Source organism: Oryzias latipes, chromosome 11 (genome assembly GCF_002234675.1).
Source record: "Oryzias latipes chromosome 11, ASM223467v1".
NCBI lineage: Eukaryota > Metazoa > Chordata > Actinopteri > Beloniformes > Adrianichthyidae > Oryzias > Oryzias latipes.
In genome coordinates, this window is record NC_019869.2 from 17,917,966 (window position 1) to 17,938,772 (window position 20,807).

At 42.7% G+C, this 20,807-nt stretch overlaps 3 protein-coding genes across 3 annotated transcripts; 1 reads left to right on the forward strand and 2 right to left on the reverse strand.

Moving 5' to 3' along the window:
• rpl15 (ribosomal protein L15) lies at positions 1–3,123 on the reverse strand. Its single transcript, XM_004074096.4, has 4 exons — positions 3,016–3,123; positions 2,318–2,500; positions 2,105–2,241; positions 1–355 (listed from the first exon to the last, which is right to left on the reverse strand). The coding sequence occupies exons 2-4, from the start codon at positions 2,487–2,489 to the stop codon at positions 50–52; spliced, it is 615 nt and encodes a 204-aa protein (XP_004074144.1). The 5' UTR covers positions 2,490–2,500; positions 3,016–3,123; the 3' UTR covers positions 1–49.
• A 1,905-nt stretch (positions 3,124–5,028) lies between these two features.
• LOC101154878 (ubiquitin-conjugating enzyme E2 E1) lies at positions 5,029–9,881 on the reverse strand. The gene is made up of 6 exons (XM_004074098.4): positions 9,677–9,881; positions 8,829–9,012; positions 8,464–8,514; positions 7,398–7,530; positions 5,955–6,102; positions 5,029–5,345 (listed from the first exon to the last, which is right to left on the reverse strand). Exons 2-6 carry the CDS (start codon positions 8,972–8,974, stop codon positions 5,248–5,250), a joined length of 576 nt encoding a protein of 191 aa, XP_004074146.1. The 5' UTR covers positions 8,975–9,012; positions 9,677–9,881; the 3' UTR covers positions 5,029–5,247.
• A 5,235-nt stretch (positions 9,882–15,116) lies between these two features.
• sf3a3 (splicing factor 3a subunit 3) lies at positions 15,117–19,837 on the forward strand. Its single transcript, XM_004074097.4, has 17 exons — positions 15,117–15,367; positions 15,469–15,516; positions 16,240–16,292; positions 16,384–16,489; positions 17,047–17,119; positions 17,485–17,576; positions 17,656–17,738; positions 17,819–17,957; positions 18,038–18,106; positions 18,178–18,245; positions 18,478–18,585; positions 18,670–18,739; positions 18,822–18,986; positions 19,069–19,179; positions 19,263–19,353; positions 19,440–19,495; positions 19,596–19,837. The coding sequence occupies exons 1-17, from the start codon at positions 15,272–15,274 to the stop codon at positions 19,671–19,673; spliced, it is 1,506 nt and encodes a 501-aa protein (XP_004074145.1). The 5' UTR covers positions 15,117–15,271; the 3' UTR covers positions 19,674–19,837.
• Positions 19,838–20,807: the final 970 nt, after the last annotated feature.

A 20,807-nucleotide genomic window follows, 5' to 3' on the forward strand; every position in this document is an offset into this window, starting at 1 on the left:
TCACCATAAAAAGGTTTATTTCTTTGAATGTACAGACGTGTGGCGCAGACTAGCGATAACGGTGCAGCTGCAGGGTGTTGCGCCTCTTCCAGGCGGCGCGGCGGGAGCCTCCGATGGTCAGGTGGAACTTGTGGCCCTTGCCCAGACCTCGGCTCTTCTTTCCTGCAGATGTCAGCCCGCGCATCTCCCTGTGCTTGTGCACGGCCTTTGTGATCCACTGGGTGTCCGGGTTGCGTCTGACGGCCTTGTGGAAGGGGTCGATCAGGATCACCTCAAAGAACTTGTAGGTGGAGTCCTCCCCAACCCAGTAGGAGTTGAGCACTCGCAGGGCTCCGCAGTGACGACCAGCACGCTCCTGAAAATGGAGGTGAAGCTGCGTTAGCTCTCCAAAGCTCATCAGAAGGTCCAGAGACAACAGGCTCAGGAACTCAAACTAAATGATCTACAGCAAGATGTTCATCTAACCACAGAAGCCTGATCATTACCCAACTTCTACAGCTCATTATTCAAGTGAACACATGAACACACAACACCTCCACAAGAGGAAAAGGTTTCGTTAAGATCGTTCAGCCTCAGGTTTCCAATCAGATAATACTGGTAATGAAGCTAACATTCATCTTCTTCCGTTTATTCCCCTGTGGGGTCACATGGCTGCTGGAGCCTATCCCGGCCATCTGTGGGCGAAGGTAGGGGGCACCCTGGACAGGTCACCAGTCTGTCCCAGGGTGAAGCAAACATCAAAACAGAATTTCAACACTAAACGCACTTTTAGAGCCAATCTGTTTTCAATCTGGGACTCCATCAAGTCACTGATGCACGTTTCCTAGTCATTTGTGAACGTGGAAACAACGATCAAGTTCAGATTGTTTTCCAAGGAGATGTTTCATCCACAGCTGTCTACTGTGCAGATGAACATCTGTTCAGCTCTGGCGGTGAAGCGTCCTCACACAGCACAACCTGAGAGTTTAGTTCATGCCCACAGTTGACCTGAAGACCGAGCTGCAGCTAAAAGCTCTAACTCTGCTGCAGACAGGAGTCACGACAATATCCTAAACCCAGATGTTCACACACTTTATGTCGAACGGTTCACACAATTGCTACTGACTGCAGAGAATGAGGAGTTCTCACACGAAACCAGAACAGCCCATCTGAGTCCGTCTTCTGACAAAAATCTAGGTTATTTTCTTCAGCCAATATCTAATCAAAGGCAGAGTTTCATCGCCTTATACGTGACCACAAGACAAACCAAAAATGAAGTCTGACACAATTATTATTTAAAAAATGCAGCGTAGGCTGCTTTAAAAAATAAAAACATAAAAAACCGTGAGATTACATCGTACATTTCCCCCCATGAAACCTTTAGACCCACTGACTAAGATGAAAACTGTTCTTTGGTGTTTTTAACAAGCTCTTGCTGCATTTTTCTGATGATGGTGGACATAAATCAAGCTCAAAGTTGCATTTCTAAGTATTTTTTTTATTTTAATTGTTGTGGCTAAGGAGCAGATGAAAAAGAGCTTGGCTGCTCTAATGTACGTCTGTTCTCCTCACCTGAGCTGGCTCAAAACTGAATGGCTGATAGCTCTAATATTGCTCGCCATTTTTGTTGCACCGGTAATGTTAGCTCGAGTTGGCGATGCGAGAGGCTGTAAGCTAGCTGGAGACCGTGTAAACAGACAGCTCTCAGCAACAGGGAGGGGGCGGGGTTACTCCACACCAACAGTCCTGCCCACAAGTCAGGGGTAATTACTAATGAACTACTACCACTCTGCAGAACCCGTGTACTAGATAACAACACAAGTTTTTGGATTTTGACTAAAAACTGCATATTCATGACTAAAATACCACAGGGAAAATAGATCAATAGATGATGGCAGTGGAACTTTGGGGAGAGACAGACACCACATACATGTTTACTCCGGCAAATGCTGTAAATCCTGGAAATTAAACTGTTTCATTACAAATAAAGATTCTCATCACACCTGACCAATTCTTCCCAGAAGCAAGACGTCCTCCCTATAGTCACACATGTAGTTATGGAGGAACGATCTGACATCAATTGCTTGTACCGTCATTCAGAAAATATGCCAGAACATCAACTAACCTCAGCAATGGACTGCAGGCTGCGAGCAAACTTGAGCTGGTTCACTCCGTGGTGCACTGGCTTGCCGTACGTGGCACCTTTAGGCACGGGGCGCTTGCGGCCTCCACGGCGTACACGGATGCGGTAGATGACGTAGCCTGTTTAGGAGGGGGGGGCAAAGGGGTTAAGATGGGTACCACACAAAGATACTGAGGAGGACGATGATGCACTCACCCTGCTTGGCCTTGTAACCCAGCCTACGGGCCTTGTCGGGCCTGGTGGGTCTGGGAGCACGGTGGAGGTTGGACAGCTGCCGGTACTGCCAGCAGCGGACACGGAGGAGGAAGCGCATCACATCAGACTGCTTCTTCCTCCATAACTCCTGCATATATCTATATGCGCCCATGGTGACTTAATCTAAACAAGGAGAAACCAAATAGATCAACAAATCTATTCCTTCATAAAAGACACAAGAATGATGGCAAACTGCAAGTGAATTGACACTTTCAAAACTTAAGTATTTAGGTGATTCATTGCAGCACGAGACGCAAAAAAAGCTTTTAGCAACAACTATAGAAGCTGTGATTATGTTTGAGAGAACCCTCACAGACACAAACTCCTGCAGTAAAGAACTATATCAGAGAAACTTGTTTTAATTTGACTGTTTTAAAGCCTAAAGTCTTTTCAGTGTCTTCTGATCGTTTGAATCCCCGCAATAACACATTACCGCTTCGGCGAAAGGACTGAAGCTAACAGCGCTAGCACTACCGTTTAGGGTAATAAGATGACTTTTATTTACAAAAATAGTCCGCTATTATACTTTATTAAAAGGTTGTTTGTTTGTGTCACAAAGATGAAGTACAGGCTTTAAGGTAAACGGGAGGATTTAGACGGATTGTTTAATTCAGTAGTGGAAGAAAAGTCTCGCTTACATGATGGCGAACCAGCCGGAAAGAGGGAGAATTTTTACCCAGCATGCTTTATCAAAACCACGGCTGCGCAGTTCTGACCTCTGTGCTCATGGTAAATGTAGTTTTATACACGCACTGATTCTAGACAGACACTGATCCTTTGTTCTAGTTATAATCTATATTTTTGATGAATAAATATTTGGTTAAACTAACAATAAAACTCAATAGCATATTTAAAACCAATTTTCATTAATATTTGAATGTTTGCAAAAATAAAATTATTATAATCCAATGCATCATGATGATATTGTGTGTGTGTGTGTGTGTGTGTGTGTGTGTGTGTGTGTGTGTGTGTGTGTGTGTGTGTGTGTGTATATATATATATATATATATATATATATATATATATATATATATATATATATATATATATATATATATATATATATATATATATATATATATATATATATATATATATATATATATATATATATATATGTGTGTGTGTGTGTTTAGTGGCTTGTAAAAATAGAATGTATTTTAAATATCTAAAAAAAAGTTTGTGTGAGTGAAAATCAAGCTTTATTCAAATGGTTATAAAACAATTCAAAATTCAATTCAAACATTAAATAAATAAAATAAATAAATTTTTAGGGGCATAAAATAAAACAAAAATTAAAAAAAAATATTTAAAGTAGATATAAATGCAAATAATTCCCATTTAGTCTAGATAAAACGTCGCAAAAAATATAATGATAAGTCGCGTCGTTTTGACGCAATGTTTATTTTGTGCGCATGCGTTGTGGCTGCAACATAGCATTTGCCATCGCCTGTGTTATTTTACTTTTACAAAGTGCTAGTTACTTTTACAGCAAGTGAGTACCTGAGTACATTCCTTTAACATGTTAATATTGAATTAACGAGGTTTATCGCCGGAATTTTGGTTTGTTTGCAGCATATTAGCCATTAGCTTGGTAGCTAACACCCAAATGTGAAATCATCCGAACATTTCCCTACGATCACATTTTCTTTTCAATGTTATCAAGAGGTAATGGATCAACACACTTTGTCCATGTTTTTTACAGTACGAGCCATCTGCTCCCTTCAGGGATCACCACAGTGGATCATAATTCACCTCTATTTTGATTTCTTCTAATCTTCCTTCCTGGTGGCTTCAACGTCAACATTCTTTTTCCATCATTTCATTTTTGCCGACTCTCTTTTGTCACACCTGAAACCACCTCCTCCTACTCTTGTACGCTTCACCTCTTTTGCAAACGCTCCCTGTAACCTCACCGTTCCTCTTGAGTCTTCGTCATTTACACTCATACACTTGCTGCAGCTGACCTTCCTTTTGAGAGCGAAGGTGAGGTGGACCAGGATGCTGCACAGCAGTGCAAGCAATGGAAGAAGCTTAAAGCTGTGGGTGGAGACGGTCACCAAGCACAAGTCTTAACCAACCTTTCACCCAGCTAACCGACCATCCCATGCACTCTCAAATCAAGTTTTCCCTTCCTCTGCCAAGATGCAAAGGAGCACAGACCATGTTGATTTTCAACTCTCTGCAGAGGATGTTTAAAACTAACTGAAGTGCTAAGCTGCTTGACAGACAATGACTCATTTAGAAACAGCCTTAGTTAAGTTCTTATGATCTCCCACAAACCAGATCTGTCACTGTGAGAGCCAGCATCTGCCTACTAATGGTATGAATTCAGAGATGGGTCTGCATGAGCGAGAAAGGGCCAAGCACAGGTGGAAGGAAGCTTACCTGGCCTGATATTTCTAAACTTTACACATGTGTAATTTAAACGGGATCCAGCGGATCTCCATTTAGACCCATCATTCCACTAAAGTATAACTATTCATTTAGCTTCTTTTTGCTTTAGATGAAATGAAGATCCAGCTTCGTCCTGGTAGCGGTAATGATTTTTTTTTCCGATGGTGGATTTGTCTGACAGAAACTGCATTTCCTTAAAGTTATTTGTATTTACTTACACATATGCAAGCACAGATCAATAAAAGTTATGTTTAGATGATTTAATTTGTCACTTTTAGAGGACTGGAAACAAGCATGACCGTATGTTAGAAACAACACAAACCCCTTGCGTTTGCAACAGGAGCACACGTTTCATCTTTAATATTAACACGGTCTTCCAGCTGGAACGCATAACTTAAAAGATACAACAAAGATACATTTCACAATAAAATCCCACCCTCCCCCGGCGGCGGTGATGGGGTCAGCTTGGGCGATCATGTGGCGTAGCGTTTGGTCCACTGTTTGGCTATCTTGTCGTGTTCGGGTCTGTTTGTGGTGTACTGCGTGGCGATGCTCCCCACCAGAGGGTCCGCTGTTAGGAGAAGCAGAGGGCAGGTCAGAACAGAAACCCCTTTACTGCCCAACAGCAGGTCTCACTGAAACAGGACGTGACACTTGTTGCAGAATTGTTTCTCATATAACATATGCTCCAATAAGCGCCTTTATTTAGGACTTCTTCATTGCATATTGATCAGATCAGCTCATCTATCAGCTTGAAATCTGCATGTCTGATTATTGATTTAAAGAAGATGGGTCAGACGCTAAGGTTAGAGGAGATGCAGATCGGATTTCATACATTTTCAGTGACAAACTTGAAGAAATAAAAAACTGTGGAGCTGTTTGTGCAGACGTCCACGATAAATCACTCAGAACAGAGTCTGAACATGAATAACAGCCTGCAACAAACAAAATAAAAAGGTGGAACCAGTGAAATCACTGCTCCAAAGGTTGCTGCTTCATCATCTCAGGAGACACCAACATCTGGACTCTGAACGTGCTAAAGTTCACACACTTCTACAGGAAAAATGTGCTCCTCATCCCTTGAATAATTAATGGTTGAATCCAAATTTACCCTCAAAAACCTCAGCCACTGATCCATCTCAGTGTTTTACCATTAGCTCGGGTCAGCTGCAGCACTCACCGGGGTTGCAGTCGGTAAGCAGCGAGCAGATGGACAGCAGAACCTTGGAGATGGTCAGAGCTGGACTCCAGTTGTCCTTCAGGATGTCCAGGCAAATGACGCCCTGACTGTTGATGTTGCAGTGGTAGATCCTGGTCCGGAATGTCACCTGGAAACAAATGGAGACACCAACCACCACTTTTGCTTTTTCACATTCAGTTTAAGTCTAACCAGGCAGATCTACATTAATAATAAATAAAACAAAGACGTTCAATAATATGATTTAGTTCAAAACAATGAAACTGATAAATAGATGTATCCCACAAACTGATACAGTTCCAATGTTTTTAATGAACACACTATACAGCTGAAGATAATAAAACTTGATAAACAAAAATATGAAAATGTGTCGTTTGTTTTTTTTTTGAAATCGCAGAGTTTAACTGCGTGTCCTGAAAGGAACGAGGCCCAGATTAAGACCAAAAAGAAGATGGATTAATCTAGTGAATGAGGAGATGAGGGCGTGAGTGAGGATGCTGTGAATTAGATGAGAGATGATTCGCTGTGGAACGTAGCGGCCAAAGGTCAAAGAAGCAGTTCTTGGTTGGGCTTAAATTCCTGCATCGGTGCAGCGTCTGAGATGTTATGGAAAACTACTTTTTTTCTTGTCTGCTTTGTTGGTCTAGTGTCTTCATATTCTTTCCATACTTTCTTTACCAGGAGAATACCTCTAAATCACCACTGAAGGAGGAGACTGGATTCTAAGCATTTTTTTTTTAATCTCCAGACTCAAGGACTTTGATTTCCAAAAGAAATTAAGGTTTACTTTTATTGGAAAAGAAGACTTTCGTCAACTGGGTCCATTTCTTTCCGTCCTCGCTCAAAGTATCTCTGGTTCAAGAGTGACTCATTTAAGTGACAGCTGAAACCCACAAAATCTTGAAGCTTCAACTCCAGCAGCAGTCTTTTCCACTAATTCTTAGATGTAAAGACTGAATTCATCTCTGCTGCTTATGAAGCTTTCAGCTTTTCATGGATGTTTGGACACAGTAAACTGCTGAAGACCGTTTGTATCTGATCCAAAGATTTCTGACTGATTCAGACTAAGGGAACATTACCAAAAAAACGAACTTCTGCAGATGTTTTCATTAATGTTCTGAATACAACAGTCTGACATCAACTTTTCCATAACATGTCAGTTTCTTGACATCCTGAAAATGTGGGTCTTCTTTGACTCTTCCAGTGAAAACCAACTTTGGAAAAGACAGCATGAAGACAAAAATAGAAACAAAAACATCTGTAATGAATATTTTCTCAAAGATCAATAGCAGATGAACTTAGAATTTCTGCATATAAAACCCACAAATCTACATCTGTAAGTCAGATCTTCAGCAAAACGTCAGACAGTGTTGTGGAACAGCTCCTGACGGAGCTACAGGTTTTTTTCTCTCCAGAGATTCTGACCTTGGGTGGTTTGAAGGGGTAATCTGGAGAGAAAGCGATGTCCAGAAAAAATACCCCTCCCTCGTATACAGAGCCCGGGGGGCCCAGGATGGTTGACCTCCACTCATAGATGTTATCATCTTTGGGTCCAGCACTGTAAAAAAAAAAAAACAGTTACACTCAGATCTGTGAGCATCTCTGATGATTTCTAGTCTGATTTGGTTTTGCTGTTAGCTTACATCTAACTTGTTTAGAGGATTTACTATTTTGCACGGAACAAGAGAGCTGATGAGCTCTTTCATATGGCTGACCTTTATTTAATAGACTATAGGTTGAAATGGAAGAACCGTGTGGGCGTCTGTATGAATGAAGAACTATGGCGGGGGAGGAAAAGGAGGCTCTCTGCAGTAATAACGACCGTCTCACCAAACGCACATGGAAGAACTTTATTATATACAGAAACAGGAACAGCAATACAGATAGGTCCTGATTTAAACGCCGTTTTGAAGTACGCTGAAAGCGTTCCACCAAGATCCTTTTTTCTATGACGTTGCTGAATACTGATGCTCAATAATTTCGATTTTAAACTAAACTCCGCTTCTCCACCAAAAATCGGGAAATGGACTTTCAAATGGTGACACATTTTAGACCAGTTTCTGAAATCCAATCATGTGCATTCACCCCCCCCCCCACACCAAAAAATAAATAAAAAAGGAGAAAACTCTACTGGGATCCCCCTTAAATATTCTGTTCTATATTCGATATTCTATTCAGCGGTATTCCAGTTGAGATTCGTTTAACTTGGAGCAGCTTGCAACAGGTTTTATCACCTCAAACGTTCCCCTCCAGCCGTCCTGACCTCGGATAGGCTAGAAAGTCCCTTAGAGGATAAAAGCCAACCACTAAAAAAAAAAAAAAAAAAAACGCCCACCAAAAAAACAGGAAGCTCACATTAAACAGAAAAACTTGTCAAACCAACAGTATTTTTCTTTTGTGAAATGTTAGTCAAATATAATAATTTATTTTCAAGTCCTGTATCACAGAAATCACTACATTCACCTGCATATTGTCAAAATTAAACATTTACCTGCAGTTGGGAGGAGGATCCAGTGTGATGTCAGCCAGCTCCTTTTGAATTCTGAAGGAAAACACAAGATTTGTTTCCTCATATGTTGTACTACAGTGGTCCAAGAATGGAGCCATGAGGGACACCTTATCAGTACCAGTTGGCATTCATGATCCGAAACCCTGTTTCCAGATCAAGTTAGAACACTGACGCTCAATGATATCAGCACAATGTTTTGTAGGCCGATAAAAAGGATGATTATCAGCATCTCAAACATGCTAAATCTGTCTCGAGGACTAGTCCTGGATTTTCCTAAGTAAGAGAAGATCCAGGACCAAGGAGATCTTCCATTAAGCGATGAGTACAGTATAAAACTCAGCACTGACCTTTTAGCGCTAGTGGACAGTAGTTTAGAGCTCTTGCTCATGCTGGCTTTGCTGTCTTTCTTTTTCAGATAGTTGGTCTCCTGTTGCCGGTTTGAAGATGAAGATGAAGAGGAGCTTGAGCTGGCTCTGGAATCTTCATCCGACATGCCGAGCCCCAAGAGCAGATAAAAACTGGAGGAAGGCTCTGAAACAAATCGTAAAACTTGATTGACTGACTGACTGTAACAAACAAAAACCAAACATAGTAGAGAGCAGCTTTTCATCCACAATGCATTTCTTCTTTGAGGTAAGGAAGTTCTCTTGAACATTAGTAAAATAAAAACCAATGCTTCTATGCAGATAAACTAGGAACAGCAGGAATAACCGTAGATTTATCCTAAACCAGCAGGTTCAGCTTTAACGAGAAGCCTCCATACCTAAACTATGGTATTAAATAGCACTAGTAGCAGACTCCATTCTTTAACCATCAGGGTTGAGCCTCAGTTAGATTTTCAGAATAACCAACAGGAATGATCCTGCCGAGCTTCTTCTTTTTTTTGTTGTCACATCAGCCTTCAACAACGGAACCGTCTGCGGGAGGCTCCGTCCAGGTTCTGACCACCACACACCAGAGAGATTAACCAAGCCGCACACCCGAACCCCACTGTCGAACGAGTCTCCAAAGAGTGCTTGAAGAGGCAGAAAAGGATTAGCACCGTCCCTACACAGAACCCGACTCAGTTCGACCCGATGAACTTTCGTGCGAGGAGAGTCAGCGAGGCCGCAGCCAGAGACAGTGCTGACTTCACCGAGCGCCTCTAAACGCCGCACAAAGGCGCCATTACTCCTGAGCTGTAGCCTGGACTAACCTATCTGCAGCCCTGGGTTGATGGGCTCCGCTGACCCCGGTCCCTGTGCTCTCAGGCGGACTGTCAGAACACAACCACGAAACCCACGTCGTAGTCAATTGTTCAGTTCACGCGGCAGCTTCGTGAATACCATCTATGTGCGCGGGGAGACTGCGTGCCTCCGCCGCTGAACGCAGCACGTACGTCAGTCTGCGGAGAGGAGCTTCCGGTTTCATCCCCCAAAATAAGAGCTCATAGAATTGCTTTATTCATTGAATTTTTTAAACTGTTTTCAAATATCTATCGAGAATAAAAAAAACATTTTCTTTTCCGTGGATTAAATTATTTTTAACTCTTTCTTTCTCTTTCGGCTTTTCCCATCAGGGGTCGCCACAGCGAATCATCCTTTTCCACCTCACTCTATCATGGACATCTTCTACCCTAACATTAGCCAACTTCATGTCCTCTGTTAAGACATCCATGTATCTCCTCTTTGGCCGTCCTCTTGCCCTCCTGCCAGGCAGCTCCATCTCCAACATCCTTCTACCAATATATCCACTATCCCTCCTCTGAACATGTCCAAACCATCTCAGTCTGGCTTCTCTGACTTTGTCGCTAACACAGGCAACATGAGCCGTCCCCCTGATGTACTCGTTCCTTATCCTGTCTAACCTGGTCACTCCTAAGGAGAACCTCAACATCTTCATCTCCGCTACCTCCATCTCAGCCTCTTGTCTCTGTCTCACTGCTACCGTCTCTAACCCATAGAGCAGAGCTGGTCTCACCACTGTCTTGTACACCTTTCCTTTGAGTCTTGCTGGCACTCTTCTGTCACACAACACTCCTGACACTTTCCTCCAACCGCTCCAACCTGCCTGCACTCGCCTCTTCACCTCTTTTCCACACTCCCCATCACACTGAACTGTTGACCCCAAGTACTTAAACTCCTGCACCTTCTTCACCTCAGCCCCCTGTAACCTAACGCTTCTACCTTGATCCCTCTCGTTCAGACACATGTATTCTGTCTTACTACGACTGACCTTCATGCCTCTTCTTTCCAGAGCAAACCTCCACCTCTCTAGCTGTTCCTCCACCTGCTCTCTACTCTCACTGCAAATTACGATGTCATCTGCAAACATCATTGTCCAGGGAGATTCCTGTCTTACCTCGTCTGTCAGCCTGTCCATCAGCATAGCAAACAAAAAAGGACTCAAAGCTGATCCTTGGTGTAGTCCCACCTCCACCTTGAACTCCTCTGTCTGACCTACAGCACATCTCACCACCGTCATACTTCTCTCATACATGTCCTGAACTACTCTGACATACTTCTCTGCCACTCCAGACGACCTCATACAGTACCACAGCTCCTCCCTCGGCACCCTGTCATACGCCTTCTCTAAATCTACGAACACACAATGCAGCTCCTTCTGACCTTCTCTGTACTTTTCCATCAACATTCTCAAAGCAAAAATGGCATCAGTGGTGCTCTTACGGGGCATGAAACCATACTGCTGCTCACAAATCTCCACCTTCTTCCTAAGCCTGGCTTCCACTACTCTTTCCCACAGCTTCATTGTGTGGCTCATCAACTTTATTCCTCTATAGTTGCTGCAGTTCTGCGTGTCACCCTTGTTCTTAAAGATCGGAACCAGAACGCTTCTCCTCCATTCCTCAGGCATCTTCTCACTCTCTATAATCCTATTGAACAACCTCGTTAGAAATTCCACTGCTGCCTCTCCTAAGCACTTCCATACCTCCACAGGAACGTCATCAGGACCAACGGCCTTTCCGCTCTTCATCCTTTTCAGAGCCTTCCTAACCTCATCCTTTCCAATCTCTGCTACTTCCTGCTCCACAAAAACCACATCTTCCTCCCTTCTTTCCCTGTCATTTTCCACGTTCATCAGCTCCTCAAAATACTCCTTCCATCTTTTCTGTACACTCTCCTGGGTTGTTAGCACCTTTACATCTCTGTCCTTAATCACCCTTATCTGTTGCACGTCCTTCCCATCTCTGTCTCTCTGTCTGGCTAGCCTGTACAAGTCCTTCTCTCCTTCCTTTGTGTCTAACCTGTCATATAGCTCATCGTAAGCTTTCTGTTTGGCCTTTGCCACCTCTCTCTTCACTCTACGCTGCGCTTCCTTGTACTCCTGTCTACCTTCCTCAGTCCTTTCTACATCCCACTTCTTTTTAGCCAACCTCTTCCTCTGGACGCATTCCTGTACTTCCTCATTCCACCACCAAGTCTCTTTACCGTCTTTCCTCTTTCCAGATGACACACCTAGCACCTTCCTACCTGTTTCCCTGATAATTTCTGCTGTAGTTTCCCAGTCATCTGGAAGCTCATCCTGACCACCCAGACCCTGTCTCAACTTCTGCCTAAATTCCTCACAAGTTTCTTCATTCTGTAGCTTCCACCACTTGGTCTTCTTTTCTGTTTTCCCTCTCTTCTTCTTCCTGACCTCCAGAGTCATCTTACACACCACCATGCGGTGCTGTCTGGCTACACTCTCTCCTACCACCACTTTGCAGTCAATAACCTCTCTCAAATGACCTCGTCTACATAGGATGTAGTCCACCTGGGTACTCCTACCTCCACTTCTGTATGTCACTCTATGTTCCTCTCTCTTCTGGAAGTAAGTGTTGACTACAGCCATTTCCATCCTCTTCGCAAAGTCCACCACCATCTGTCCCTCCAGATTCCTTTCCTTCACACCAAACCTGCCCATCACCTCCTCATCACCTCTATTGCCCTCACCAACATGCCCATTAAAGTCTGCTCCAATAACAACTCTCTCTCCTCTGGGGAGACTCTGTATGACCTCATCCAACTCACTCCAGAATCTCTCCTTCACTTCTAACTCACAGCCAACCTGTGGCGCATACCCACTGACTACATTCACCATCACCCCTTCAATTTCTAACTTTAGGCTCATCATCCTGTCTGAGACTCTTTTCACCTCTAGAACACTGTTTACAAACTCCCCCTTCAGAATCACTCCTACCCCGTTTCTCTTCCTATCAACACCATGATAGAACAGTTTGTATCCTCCTCCAATACTACGTGCCTTGCTGCCCTTCCACCTTGTCTCCTGCACACACAGTACATCTACCTTCCTTCTCTCCATCATGTCTGCCAGCTCTCTGCCTTTCCCTGTCATTGTGCCAACGTTAAGAGTCCCTATTCTCAAACCTATGTTCCTGCCTTTTCCCTTCTCTCTCTGGCCACGGGCCCTTCTGCCTCCCCTCTTTCTTCGACCAACAGTAGTCAAATTTCCACCGACACCCTGTAGGTTAACAGCATCGGTGGCGGTCGTTGTTAACCCGGGCCTCGACCGATCCGGTATGTCTAAAGTGGTGTGGATGATTCGCATGGTTATTTTGGCAATTTTTACGCCGGATGCCCTTCCTGACGCAACCCTCTCTATTTATCCGGGCTTGGGACCGGCACAGAGGCAACTGGCTTGCAACCCCTGTGGCTAGATTGGATTAAATTATTTTTAACTAGATTATTTAAAATAAATTCACAATAAATTATATTGTCAAAGTTGTTCAAAAAAACAAATTCAGTTTGGTAGTTTGCTCATGCATGAGCAGTAAAAGGTAGATAATAGATGAAAAAGGTTAAATATGATAAAAAATAAAATTAAAAAAGAAGAAAAAAGACAGCAATAACCCAGCAATAACGGAACACAATATGAGCCATTAAAATATCTGTGTGGCATAATTAGTGACAATATTTTAGGTTCATCAGAGGCAGAATCAGATACACACAGAGAAGGAATGACAACTTTTGTTTATTCTGTTTATTCTAGTTTTCATAAATGTCTTTTCAAGAGGATTGTGATGTGAACAGATTGTGTCCTGGGTGGGGGTGTTTCACATCTGTGTTTCTGGAAGTCAATCATTAAATCTTTTGTTTTTCAAACGTTTAAATCCAGTTTTTTAAGCACACGATGCTGAACTTTTAGTTTGTTGGCAGCTTAATTAGTTTTTGTCCTACCACAGCTGTGTGGTGGAACTTGACAATGGTGTTTAAATGATCAGTTGTGGTTCAGTCTTGTGTAACTAATGAATAAAGAAGAGGGGCAAGGACACTGCCTCGAAGCGTTCCTGTGTTTAGGATGAGAGAGGATTAAGTACTGATAGTTTGTGGTAGATATTCTGAGAAGAAGAAGAAATTATCTCTGTGTGTCCGTTAGTGTCCTTGCAGCACTGTTGAATCTGTTGAAGACCCAACAGATTATAAAGGGTTAAAGTCAGGACAGACAGGAGGAAAACACGGAGTAAAATCAGAACACTGTGGCGCCAGTCAGAGACAGCAATCACTTTCCGATCTCTGAATGATTGATCGCTGCGTCTCCTGTGGAAGCAGAGCATCCAGGAGTAAAAGCATCCAATCAACAACTGCTAATGAATAAAAAACAAACAGAAGGTGTTGAGCGGCTGCAAAAAAAATGCTATTGGTCTTTACATTGCGTGGCTTAAAATATTGCATGGGCTAAAACATTTGTAAAATATTGAAATGCAGAATGAGTGTACTCTACAACGCAATTTGTGCAGTGTTGTTCTGCACATCATAATGGTTTTGGAGAGGGTGGATGATGGCACTTTTACCTACAACAAGGGTGTCACAGTCTGATACTGAATATGTTACTGAGAGATTTAACAGCATGATGACGGGTTAGGAGGGATTATCCATGATAGATGTCAGTTTTACCAGCCTCCTTCTGATTCAGACTTCCTCAATAGTAGCCAGTTTGTAGCCCAGGGCCGAGCCAGCTCCCTTGATTTTGGGAGGACTCACAAAGATGTCCCCCAAGTGACACCCTGGGCAAGGCGAGATCCCCTTGCTCCCCCCTTGCCGATGGAGGTAGTGTCTTTGTCAGTTGAAGCTATCCGGAAATTGGGATTGGTGATGACCCATGTCCTTGTGAAACACATTATACCGAATTCTCTGCTCTCTCCCTATGTCCTGATGAACACTTTCACTTCATCCATGTAATTTGCACAAACCTCACATTTTCATTGATGACTGTGGGAATGCAGGACTTAAACTTCTTGTTCTTCATCCTCTGTTAGAGCTATACTCTGAAGCATCACCACCTCCTCTCTAAGGTGGGTCTTTCTAGCTTGAAAGTCTTAAATTCATATTTTCAAATGTATATTTGCCTCTAACTGTCAAAAACAACGAGAATCTGCATTTCTTGCTCATATACAACATTATAAAACACGAACAATGCAATGAAGTGCATTTTTTCCAGGCAAAACATTTACACTTCCAGTCTAGTTTAAAAACAACATTCCTTAAAAAAAAGTGACAAAACCAAAAATATTTTATATTAATGAGATTCCACGATCTAAAAGTAATTTTGCAAACCAAGCTTTGAGTATTTTTATTTAAAGTAATAGTTTAGTGTATGTCTGTTAGGGAAGCGGTTATCAAAGCGGAACCGTTTTACTGGGGGGTGTTTCTTCAGAAACTTATCTGGTGACGGACCCCGGCGTACGTTAGAATGCTTCAATAGAAACAAACGTAGTAGCTTTTTTTTGGTTTCATTTAGCGTAAAAGACAAGAAGAAAACAGGCAATCAAACTACGAGATATTCCCGAAACATGGAGACTATTTTGGAACAACAGCGCCGCTATCACGAAGAGAAGGAGCGGCTCATGGACGCCAAAACCAAAGAAATGTTACAGAAAAAGTCAACGGTGAGCTTAGCCGCTGCAGGCTAACGTTGGCATTACGTGCCACGACGTTATCCTCCTAAAACAGAAAATTAATGGTTGTAATGTGTTATTTGTTGTTTCAGCTTCGGGATCAGATTAATTCCGACCATCGGATTAGAGCCATGCTCGATGTAAGTAGAATTTAAAAAAAAAAAACAACGTTTTGTTGATGCTAACACAGCGGCAGGCTTACGCCACCGCTACAATGCTTAGAGCATAGTATTAGTTCAAAAGCTACAGATAGTTTTAAAATAGACATTGAAACATTGCCTTCTTAACTTAAGATGAGCTATCTTAAAGACGACCAATCATCCATAAGCTGTTGAGACAAGTGAAAATTTTACTATATTTCCTACTATAGACAACTCAAAGCGAAAAAGTATATAGTGGAGTCAGAAGAAGGACACATGATGATGAGAAGGAATAAGTGTTTTTTACTCCGATTATGAACTCATTTGTCCAAATAGAATAAGGAGACACACAGGTAGGTGTTGCTGCTTCCATTCATCCAGCAGCTCCATTGACTTCCATTTTCCGGTTTGAACTTAAAAATTTTGAGTTTACCTTCAAAGCCATTCACAAAACTAGACCTGTCTGTCTCTCAGATCTGGACATTTTGTTTGTATGTATTTTACAAGTAGTATTATCTAAATGAGATGCAATATAAACTACTGAAAGCATAGCTGTAGTAGCTTTAAATGAAGAAAGGTTGTACAAATATAACAATAACAGGCCGTCATAATTAAGACTTTGAAACTAAAATGACAAAAGAAGTTGAGATGTTTATTTTGATGATAGCACTTTAAAAAAATGGAATTATTCAAGAATGCTTGTGTCTAAATGTGTTTCGTCAGAGATACATGGATGTCAGTGCAAACCTGCGAGACTCCTATGAAGACAAAGATGGGTGAGTGTTGTAGTCTTAAGAACCCACAGGTCTGAATCTTTTCTTTTTCTTTACTGCAGCTGTTTTTTTTCTTCTTCTTTTCTTTTGGCAGCATGAGGAGAGACGAGCTCGCTGCCATCTCTGGACCAAATGAGTTTGCTGAGTTCTACAACAGACTCAAACACATAAAGGAGTTTCACAGGAAGCACCCCAATGAGGTACAGAATCCAGAGTTGTAACAGCACTGCTTTGTGTGGTTTGACAGATGGAGTTATTTATAAACGCTGCTTCATATCAGGAAAAGATTTAAACTATAGAGTGTGTTAGTTATTGTGTTAGGAATTGTGTTAGGAAGGCCATCCTGGGAATCATAAGATGATTCCCTGTGGTACCCACTGTAGGGAACAACTGAAAGGTAAAGAAATAGACTCGGCCACTTAGGTATCAAAAAATACTTTTCCTGTTCTGGGGTATGGACATTATTGGATTATCAGTCAGAAGCGCAACACAAAGCCCTCAGTATGTCAAATGTGTGTTTAATAGACCGACACATTCTGTGCCGGAATGTTGCTCATTCTGCAGAGCTTGAGGGGAACTGCTCTCTTTGGAGCGACTGAAAGTTGTGGAGGAAACCTTTTTGTGCATCACAGGATTGTTTTGCAGAAAATGTCAGCAGAAGGACACTTGGTGTTTTAGTAATGGCCATAATCCATGTGGAATTGTTGATGGTCATGTGACCTTCATTAAACCGTTTTTTAACATGTTTTCCTTGTAGATTTCCATCCCCATGTCTGCAGAGTTTGACGAGTTGATGAAAGCCAGTGAAAATCTCAGTGAGGAAGCTCAGAGTAAGTCGGATCCACCTCCAAAGCATTCTTTATCTTGTTCTTCTCTTTTACAAACATTAACTCTTATTAACAAACAAGAGTTCTTTCTCAAAGTACACATCTGTTTTAGTTTTTCCACCTTTGGTGAGCTAGATCCTAAATTCATTTTTTTTTGGGGGGGGGGGCTTAAATGTAGGAATTCCCTTCACAAGCCGGCAACTAGCCGGCTTTAAGTCTTTTTTTTGTATTGTAGATAAAAAATATATATATATATATATTTGGTCTAAAGTGTTTATGGATTTAATTTTAAAGCCTTTGTTTTAGTTTTAGAAAAATCGAGCAGAATAGTTTGAGTCTGGTTTGACCCAGATTTTTGTCTGCCTCAGACATGGTGGAGTTCACGGATGAGGAGGGATACGGCCGCTACCTGGACCTCCATGACTGTTACCTGAAGTACATCAACCTGAAGGGGTCTGAGGTCAGGATCCATCAGATCTGCTTGATCCGTGTCCAGATTCACATGAAGGTGCACTTTCTAACTGCCCTGTGGTTCTCAGAAACTGGATTACATCACATACCTGTCTTCCTTCGATCAACTGTTTGACATCTCCAAGGACCGGAAAAATGCTGAGTACAGAAAGTAAGTGTTTGTTCCGGCGAAAGTTCCGCTGTTTTTCCGCACGCGAAGCATTAAGGTGGAAAATGCTGCCGGCTGTGCAGATACTTGGAGATGCTGCTGGAGTACCTGCAGGACTACACCGACAGGGTCAAACCCCTGCTGGACCAGAACGACCTCTACGGCAAAGTGTTGACCGACTTTGAGAAAAAATGGGACAACGGGACCTTTCCAGGCTGGCCTGTAAGTTCTCCTCATTTGTCCAAACGTTTGAACACGATCTCAGATTTAAGAAACGTTGAACATAAACGTTTCTGATGCAGAAAGAAACGAGCAGCGCTTTGACACACGCTGGAGCTCATCTGGACCTGTCTGCCTTTTCATCCTGGGAGGTACACAGCGTTCATGCATGACTGATTGATGCGGTTGTCTTTCCTGTTTAATGCGTTTCTCTGTTTCTCAGGAGTTGGCCTCTTTGGGGTTGGACAGGTTGAAGTCTGCTCTGATGGCTCTGGAGCTGAAGTGTGGAGGGTGAGTGCTGCTCAGCTCTGATTGGTCTTTTACTATAGGAGACCAATCAGCCAATTTCAAAGCCTTAACCTCTTTGGTTGTCCTGTTAAAACTAAATGTCCTCTGGGTGACGTCAGAGTTTACCTGTCCAGCAGTTGAACTTAAATAGTGATAAAACCCTGGGGTTTGTTGGACATTTCTGCTGTGGCCTGATGGGCGTGAGGAAAAACCAGCATGATGTTGTTTGCTCCAGGACTCTGGAGGAGAGAGCGCAGAGACTCTTCAGCACCAAAGGCAAATCTCTGGAGTCGCTCGATCCATCTCTGTTTGCCAAGAATCCAAAAGCCAAAGGCCCCAAAAAGTAAGCAGTTTTAAAAAGGTATCCAGTCTAAATTTGATGGTGTTTTGTTAACGTCTCTATTGATATTCCCCTCCTCCCCCTCAGAGACACTGAGCGCAACAAGGAAATCGCATTTCTGGAGGCCCAGGTGTACGAGCTTGTGGAGATCCTCGGGGTGAGTGTGGAGCTGGTGGACTGGCTTCTGGTGCAGCTGTGACCTCGGAAGTTATAGCCGCCGCCTCGCTTGTCCTTCACAGGAGCAGAGGCAGCTGACACACGAGAACGTGCAACGGAAGCAGGCCAGGACAGGGGAGGAGCGTGAGGAAGAGGAGGAGGAGCAGCTCAGTGAGAGCGAGAGCGAAGATGAGGATAACGAGATCATCTACAACCCCAAGAATCTGCCCCTGGGCTGGGATGGAAAGGTAAAAGCCACCCGAATCATTCTGTGACGAGCTCTCAGCTTCAGTCATCGGAAGCTTCCTCTTGTGATCTTCTCCTCTCCAGCCGATCCCATACTGGCTCTATAAGCTCCATGGTCTGAACATCAACTACAACTGTGAGATTTGTGGAAACTACACCTACAGGGGACCCAAAGCCTTCCAGAGGCACTTTGCAGTAGGTGTTCGTTGTCAATGTGGGGTGTGCGTTTAAACGCGTGTGGGGGTCAGGTGTGGAAAAAAACCCGTCTTGTGTTGCAGGAGTGGAGGCACGCTCACGGCATGCGCTGCCTGGGGATCCCCAACACGGCTCACTTCGCTAACGTCACACAGATCGAGGACGCAGTCTCCCGTGAGTGTCCCGCTTGATGGGTTTTGATGTGTGTGCTTGTTGCGAGGGGGGGGCGTGTCACCTCTGATGTTTGTGGGATGTTGCAGTGTGGGCCAAGCTGAAGTCCCAGAAGGCTCTGGAGCGCTGGCAGCCAGACACAGAGGTGAGGTTTCCTCCAGAAAACTGTTGAGAACATGATGTGGACATGTGATGTGGACATGTGAGGGCTCACTTCTCATCTTCCCCCCCATCTGGACTGACAGGAGGAGTACGAGGACTCCAGCGGAAATGTGGTCAACAAGAAGACCTATGAAGATCTGAAGCGGCAGGGCTTGCTGTAGTTACTCAGGAAGGAGAATCTCCATGATGACTTTTTTTTTTAAATCATAACTGCTTAAAGTTTCCTGTTTTAGTCAGTAGAATGTTTTCCAGCTTGAGTTTTTTCCTCATAAACCTTTCTAACATGTCAATCTGTGAACAATAAACTGAAGACTTTTTACACAGATCTGATTGTCTGAGTTTGTGCAGCACACTGACCCTCATCTGGGAGAAACACTTCTACTAGAATCCTTATATAGAATCCAATTGATGACATTTCAGAGCTTCATTGACAGTTTTTATCCTTAGGGAAAATAAATGCAGCAGAAGTCATATTTTCTGACATGTTTCAGCTCATAACTGTAAAAACGGACACTGATGTCTAAAAAGAAGATTCCTAGCCGCACGGGTGGAGTTATGACAGATTAGGTATTTTAGCTGTTGAGCTGAAAGGTTTCTGAGTTCTCAGATTAAAGAAGAACTTCTGGTTCTTTGTCTCCTTTTAAATCTGTCTTTCTTTTATCTGTTTTTTTGTATAATTTAAATACATTGTAAATCAGCAGGTGGTATTTATCCCGATTTTTTTTTTTTAGCTATACAGTCTTTACAGTCTAAATGTTTTTCCTATAGTTGTCAACCTGTCCAGCTGAAATAGCTTCAGTTGTTTAACTAAGGAGCTATTTTTAGTTAATAGTCTTTTTCTTTTTTTTTATGCCTTTATAGACGGGGTCTATATGCGCTTGCAGAGGCAACTTTCAAGGGACCAGTGGAAAATGCCAAAGCCTTCAGTTTTTAAGAAAAAACAGATTCAGACTCTTAAAAAGTAGTAAAAGTCCACATGAGATCAACACTGAAGATAAAACACCTAACTGTATATTTAAGAAAGTATTTAGTCAATGTTTTCTCAGTAAACATATCGAGATTAATGTTTTGTAATTCTGTTATTCTTCAGCAGACTAAAGAGCAAGCATCTCCCTCTGCTGATGTGCTGTGATTTAGGCCACAAGGATCCAGGTCTTACACACCTAAAACCGTTTCATGAGTTAGTAACTCAAAAGATTCCAGCATCACTGGTTCCAAAGTTCTGAATTGTTGGGATATTGCTGAATTCTTCCTTGCTTGTAGACTTGTTTGGTCGAATTTAAAGAAGGATGTAT